Raw genomic sequence first — 7670 nt, forward strand, 5'->3', positions numbered from 1 at the left:
TACGACACCCCTAGTAAAATGATCTATATATATACATATATTAAGGTATTTTGATGTACTCCAAATATATATAACTCGACAAATAAATTTATACAATGTTTTGACTTGATCATCAATTCATATGTTAATTATTACTATTATAACTTATATTTACAAAATTACAAGTATATACTTAATTAAGTATATTGTTGAATTGGTTGTTCATGTGTGTTATCACAGAAATGTTGAGGATTATACTCGAGGCTCAACCTGATCTAATTAAGTCCACCGATGAAGAAGGGTTAACTCCTCTTTCGTACGCTGCATCCAAAGGTATTGTTGACATAGTTCTCTACTTCCTCGAAAACTTCCCTAAAACAACCTATATTCGCAACAAAGATAAACATCAATCCTACCCGATTCATAAGGCATGTCTAGGAGGACATGTTAGGGTTCTCGAGATGTTCCATTCTAAATTTCCTACATCTCTAAGCTCCGTTGACAATCAAGCACAAACAATATTGCACGTAGCTGCTAAAGAACGCGGCAACAGGTTGAAACATGTTGCCGCGTACTTGTTGACACTACGTGAGGGTAGGGAGTTAATCAACAAGAGAGACGAAAATTGTTGTACACCATTGGATTTGGCTAGAAGCAGCAAAAATGGTGAAGTTGAACAACTTATCAAAAGAATCACGCATTAATAGGAAGAACTAACCTAGTGTGAATGGCTGGATGCTACGATAGATGTGCGACCGATGAAATATGTATTTTACTTTTATTTTATTTATTTGCTTTTTACATAGTCGTCCGTTGTGTCGTGTGTGTGTGTTTTTTTAGCCTGCTCTAATCAGCAAAGGTTATAAATGAATTATTATTGTAATATTAATTAATATATAAGCATGGAGTTTGGTGATATGGAGATTAATTAAGTGTGACTTTTGTTATGTATTTTGAAAAAATAGCCTTGTAACGCTTATATATTTATTTCGTATCCTTTGAAAAATTTCTAGTACTTCCTCTGTATTTTTATGAAGTTACACATTTTGACTTTTAGCACTATTCGCTTAATCCACTTAGACTAATGTTAGTGAGTGTTAGTGATCTATATAAGAAGAAAAAAAAAAGTCTGTTTATCTTATTCATTTCCTAGTAATTTTTTGTGGACATTAATTGACACTACATAATGGAGTAGAATTGTAGAAGTCAAGAGTCATTATAAAAATAAAAATTAAGACAATTTGCAACTCAAATTCATCATACATGGCGGATAGTATAAGAAGAATGTGAATTCAACAAAATGTTTGGAATTGGATTTCAGGCCTAATTATGCTGATAGCAGTAAGTAGGAATTGATTAGACTAGGATGTTATAAACGAATTACTTTTGGTTAAGTTATGGGATGACATCAAAACATATATCTCAAGATATTTGAACATTCATTATTGAAATTATGAGGTAAGTCACCAAAGAGAGTTGTGTAGGGCTCCACTATTCAAAGGTATAAAATTATACTTTCTAGCTTAAACTAGTAATTAATTAAAAAGCTCTTAAGGGCTTTCATGCAACAATTAAATTAAAAAGTAATTGATATTATCAAACTTGACATACTTGCCAATACAATACCTTAACGTTAAATATAAGTGATTAAGTATTTAATGATAATACTACCCTTGTTTTTTTAGTTGACATATACTCCCCGCCCCAAAACTTCGACCCTTTTGGGTTGATTTTGCGGTTATTAAGAAACTTAAATAAAAAGAAATAAAAACATATTGAAAATATAAATTTACATGGGCTTTGTAAAAAAGTAGAGGGATAAAGTATTAAAAATACATGAAAAAACAATTTCATATGGGGAAGCTAATTTTCACAAATATTGTTGTAAATTAGTGGGTATTTTAATGCAAATGGGTCGATCATTTTGGGACTAAAATTAGGCCAAAAAGGTCGAAGTTTTGGGGACGGAGGGAGTATCTTTTATCACGTTTGCCTATACACAATTTTAACGATAAATATCTCTAAATATCAACATTGTTAAATTAAAAAAAGTGGAAAATTGATACATCATTCATATTATTTAACTTTATACATATTATGAAGTAATACCTATTCAACAACATATTATATTATAAATTATGTTTTTATAAGTCATTTAAAACTTATATAGTCAAAGTTATAAGTATATACATAGTCGAAATAAATTCAAACAGGTCATTTATTTTGGAACACAAGGAATATATAATTTAATATAGTCTAAATAAAAGCTTTTTTGATTTGGGCGATTTCACATTAAATTATACTTTAATTTATGTATAATAGGGATATGAATATATGATAAATTAGTACTCCGTAATATGTATATTTTTCAAACAAAGCAGTAGAAATGAGAAATGTTTGTGTAATTGTCTAGACAATGCATATAATTTTTTTTTTTTTTTTACATAAGCTCAACCATACATTAATTTAAATTGTTAAGTCGACCTATGAATAAATGATACTAATACAATCAAACTAAACTTTCTCTGTACTTCCTATTTTATTTTGGTTGGTGATCAAACAAAGACAAGGGAACTCTCTAAATTCATGACTTGGTCTATCTATTGACTTATCTGCTACATTGAGTTGGCTTTATTTGCTGTTTGCATGCCATTTAAGGCTTCGTGCCACATTTATATGTCTAACTCATATGAGATTCTTTTTTTAAATGATGTCCCTTATCATTTTATTTTAACCTAGTACTCACAACTTCACAAGATTAGACTAAAATTAAAGTTCCAAACAAATAAATACGGAGTATTAAGCATTCACATTGGAAATAATTCGTTATAGTACCTTAATCGCCAAGAAAATGAAATGAATTAGAATTTTACATCTAATAATGTTAATTGTATGGACTATTACATTAGAATAATTAAATATAAAGAAATGATGATTACTGCATGACTTCCTCTCGTCAAGTTAATTATTCAATTATTAATTTATTGTGTTTAGGTCTTCACACGGTGACTACACGGCGTTTACTAGTTGTAGCTGTGTGGTCGTTTACCCTATCCAATTCTCCATCATTTTGTATGGCTATGGTACTATGGCTTAACCTTAAGTAATGTTACGTTGACATTGTCTAAGTATGAAATAACCACCGGATACGTAGAGCCTTTTTCAATCATATTAGAGTAAGGTTATATGGCAAACATGTTTGACTTATTGGCATTGTAAATAATACAATAAAATAGGCGTTAACATTTAATTTTGTAATAATTCAAGGTCTATTTAAAAAGTCTTTTCCTTTTTTTTTTCTATTAAGGAATGTAATATAAATACGTACTTTAAGTTATCATTTTTTTGTCTTTAGATTATTAAAATTTGCTCTCATTTGCCCACGGACATACATTTAACAAACAAATTAATACTGAACCATGTAGTCGATATAGATCTATAGGTTACGTTCTTTTTTTTTTTTGAAGAAACTATAGGTTACGTTCTTGTTTGTTCTTTGCTAATCTTTCTAGCTTTTTTTTTTATTTTATTTTATTTTATTTTTATTTTTTGATTACAACACCTAATTATGGTAGATCAAGTTGGGGCTAGGTAACTCTTGATGTTTTGGGTTAACTTAAACCCTATAGGGCGATTCAAACAAGATCCCACGTGAATATGTTTATTGTATATATAAACCACAAAAGCGAGTCAAAGTGTGTTGTATGAATAGTGTAAAAGTCAAACGGTGTCAACTAAAAAAACGGAGGAAGTATGATTTATGTTGAATCCACTATAAACATGGGCATCGTGCCATGCCGTGCCTGGGTAGGGCTCGTGCCGTGCCGGCTTCGCGGCGTACCGTGCCGTGCCAAATTTTTGGCACACCCCAGCCCACGGCAGCCCACGTGCCTGGCGAGCCGTGCCGGGCAGCGAGCGAACCCGTATTTTTTTAAAAAAAATATATATGTATATAAAAAAAATCGATAAATATACAACTTAAGTTTATATAAATAATGTTATTAATTTGTGTTTATGTTAATGTTAATATATTTTTTTTAACAACTTTAATTTAATTAAGTTTATATAAATAATTTATGTTTATATATAAACTTAAACATAAATTTTTTATATAAACTTGATTAAATAAGTTTATATAAATAAACTTATTTATTTATTAATTAAATAAGTTTTTATAAATAAACTTAATTAAATAAGTTTATATAATTAAATGAAGGTGGGCATGGGCCGTTCCATGTGCCGGGCTGGTGGGCCGTGCCATGTGTCGGGCTGGGCCGTGCCGGCGTGCCGACCCACGGGCCGACGACCGTGCCGCCCGCCGTGCCCGTGTCGGATTTCAATTTTTTTGTTCACGGCACGGCCCACGGCCCACAAGTGGGTCGCCGTGCCGTGCCAGAATAGTGCCGGGCCCGTGTCGCCCACGTGCCGACACGGCCCATGTCCACCTTTAGTCCACTACTTGAGAGAAATGAATTAAATATTGTAAAAGGTTTCCAAATAAGGAAATAGAGCAAGTATTCAAAAACGGCTAGAAATAAAAAGTGAAGCAAGTATTTAAAAACATGCACTACTCACAACGCTTTTGTAAAAGAATAAATAAATAAATAAGACTCACTACATTTAAACATTACATGCATTAAAACGAATTTAATTATCTAAGTACATTTGCTTATAAATCAACAAAAATTTGAAAGAACTAACAAAATACTTTCTTTAGTCCGCTAACAATATTTCAATAATTGGCCTTTTAACGCTATTTACTTGAGATTTATATGTGATAAAATATGGCCTTATGATCTAGTTAGATTCATCTTGATTCATACAATCAATATATCAATCAGTTTTATATAATTTTTTTTACAGAAATTAAAGATATTAATAATTAAAGTTGTATTATGGAATGTGTAATAAATCTCAATTTGTTGTAATATTGGATAAACAAACACAATATAATACTAGTGTAAAAGTCATAATAATGCATTAAAAGATAAATAAACTAGAATATACTCGTTTAAAATCAAGCAAAAATGTCTCTGTGTTAGATTTCGGGAAAACTCCTCAAGTTGGAGTGTGTACCATTGATCAAAATATATAGAGTTTACAATACTAGTCCTAATCACGTTCGGAAACCTAGTACGATAAAGATACATAATATACATAATATTTATCCTAATCGGCGACAAATATTATCATAAATATAATATCTATCACACTCCCGCAGTCGTAGCGGGAGGAGGTCGTACGCTAAGACAAAAAACCTAAAGCTGTGATATCATGTTAGATTTCGAGAAAACTCCTCAAGTTGGAGTGTGTACCATTGATCAAAATATATAGAGTTTACAATACTAGTCCAATCACGTTCGAAAACCTAATACGATAAAGATACAAAATATACATAATATTTATCCTAATCTGTGACAAATATTATCATAAATATAATATCTATCACTCCGGATCTTCACATCAATTTTCTTTATTTTTTTTTAATGGCAAAAAAGTCTATGGTTTACAAATGTGAATGCAACGTGATAAAAATTTGAAGACTAATCTTGTTAGTAGTAGTAGGTTAACATAATAAGATAATAAGCACAAAATTTCATAATATTTTGTGGTTAAAGATCTAGAACAACCAGGAAATGTTCATTGATTGAAAAGTAAACGAAACCTTAATTAGCAAGTCCTAAGCAATTAAAGAAGGGACGGTGAAGCAGTTGAAGTCAATATATAAACCAAAGTCATCCTCACATTAGTAGTAAAGAAAATTAATTTTCATTTTTTAAAAAGTATTAAAATATAACTAAGCAAATTAAGTTGGTTTGAATATTGTCCTAGACATACCCCATCATTTTAGTTCTATAGTTTACATGAAATTCTGATGTAATTTCTTATACATTTCTTGCTTCCACTTTGCTATACATATACATATTACCTTCTAACTCGATCTGGATAAAATCATTTCATACATTAACACGTACGCTTGATCAAACTAGTATTTACCTTCTTTCATCATATATACATAATATTTCTCCCTTCAAATTGAAATGACTCGAGCCCTAGGCGGAAGCAACCTAATCCCTCGGGTTATAAACACCAACATCCTAGTATGTACCATTATTGGTACTGACTGTGATATGGGTTCCAGGGGAAACCGAGCAAGTTATTTCCAACATGGTACCGGAACTAATGGTGTTAGCTATATATACGACCTAGAGCTCCACGAGGCAGCAAGTTGTGGAAATACCAAAAGAGCCCGAGAGGTGGTTGGTAGGAACAAGGGGCTATTATCCCACAAGGACTCTCAGGGTAACATACCCTTGCACCTCGCCGTGGAGAATGGCCACAAGGAGACGGCGCTCTTCTTGGTTGAGGTACACCCACAAGGGTCCTATGCCTTGAACAGCTCTAACATATCTCCTCTTTATCTTGCTGTTTATCGCAATCACATGAAATTGGTTGAAGGCATGTTTTGTGAGCTGAATAAAGATGGTAAAGTGCTTGACAATTTAAGGAAAGGAAAGTCAATTGTTGATGTTGCCATTACATACAAGAATAAAGGTAATTAAATGAAAATTTTTCAACTAGTAATTTTTTCTTATTTATGTAAGCTTATGTCTTCTTCACTAAAATTTGATCATATTAATGTTCAAACTTATGTCTTTGCATATCAGTGTGGTAAAATTGTGTCAACTTATGTCTAAAACACGTACATTTAAAATTTATGTAGATATTATTAGCAATTTTTAGTTTCATGGTACTAATGTTGGTTATTGGTTTTGTCTAATCCCAGAATTGTTACAAATCATACTCAAATCTCAGCGTGAGCTTATCAAATGTCCCAATGAAGACGGTTTAACTCCTCTTTCATATGCAGCATTAAATGGTAATCTTGACATAGTTCGTGACCTTCTCAAAAAATTTCCAAATTCTATAAGTTACCTCAACAAAGACAAGTCCAACCCCTTTCACAAGGCCGGCCTAGGAGGCCATGTCGACGTCTTAAAGGAGCTCTATTCCAATTCCAAAAGTCGTGAATTTTTGCTAGCCGGTGATAGTCATAGGCGAACAGTACTGCACCTTGCGGCCAAAGAACGCGGCAACAAGCTGAGGCATGTTGTCTCGTACTTGTTGAGCCTAGAGGAGGGTAAGGACCTTATCAAGAAGAAAGATGAAAATCAACTTACACCTTTGGAATTGGCCAAAAAGAACTCAAATCATGAAGTGGTAGAAGTTATTAAGGGAATCAAGCCTCAATAGATTATGTTACTTCCGAACGAACCTATTTTAATGTCTAGATTCTACATAAATATACTTATACTGAATAATATGTACGAAATACGAGTATTATACTACATCTTTTTTTTTTTTCCTTATATTCTTGTATATATTCTTGTATATATAGAAGACTTTTTGTGAGAAACTACTTTTAAAAGCATTTTTTTGTGAGAAACTATCTAATAAAAATAATATTGTAAGAAACTACCTATTAAAATTAAAATGTTGTAAGAAACTACCTATTAAAGCAAATAATGTTGTAAAAAAGCTATTATTAGTCGAATTTCATCTTTGACTAATTTCTCCGGCGTTGACCATGCTCGGCCGGTCACATGACAAGTGGCATTGTTGATGAGGCATAGAAAAATAAAGGTTTAAAAGTTCACGTGATTGGCAAGTAGGTGGTCAACGCTGGAAAA

At 31.9% G+C, this 7670-nt stretch overlaps 1 protein-coding gene across 1 annotated transcript; it reads left to right on the top strand.

Moving 5' to 3' along the window:
• Positions 1–6020: 6020 nt before the first annotated feature.
• LOC145564767 (uncharacterized) lies at positions 6021–7233 on the top strand. Its single transcript, XM_081624974.1, has 2 exons — positions 6021–6534; positions 6767–7233. The coding sequence occupies exons 1-2, from the start codon at positions 6021–6023 to the stop codon at positions 7231–7233; spliced, it is 981 nt and encodes a 326-aa protein (XP_081481100.1).
• Positions 7234–7670: the final 437 nt, after the last annotated feature.

This window comes from Chenopodium album, chromosome 10 (assembly GCF_948465745.1).
Source record: "Chenopodium album chromosome 10, dcCheAlbu1.1, whole genome shotgun sequence".
In the NCBI taxonomy this organism is placed as follows: Eukaryota; Viridiplantae; Streptophyta; class Magnoliopsida; order Caryophyllales; family Amaranthaceae; genus Chenopodium; species Chenopodium album.

Excerpts from the sequence above, each read along its gene's own strand:
- LOC145564767 (XM_081624974.1), top strand. The coding sequence starts at position 6,021 with ATGACTCGAGCCCTAGGCGGAAGCAACCTAATCCCTCGGGTTATAAAC. Across the intron at positions 6,535-6,766 it reads CATTACATACAAGAATAAAG|AATTGTTACAAATCATACTC; the intron begins GTAATTAAATGA and ends GTCTAATCCCAG.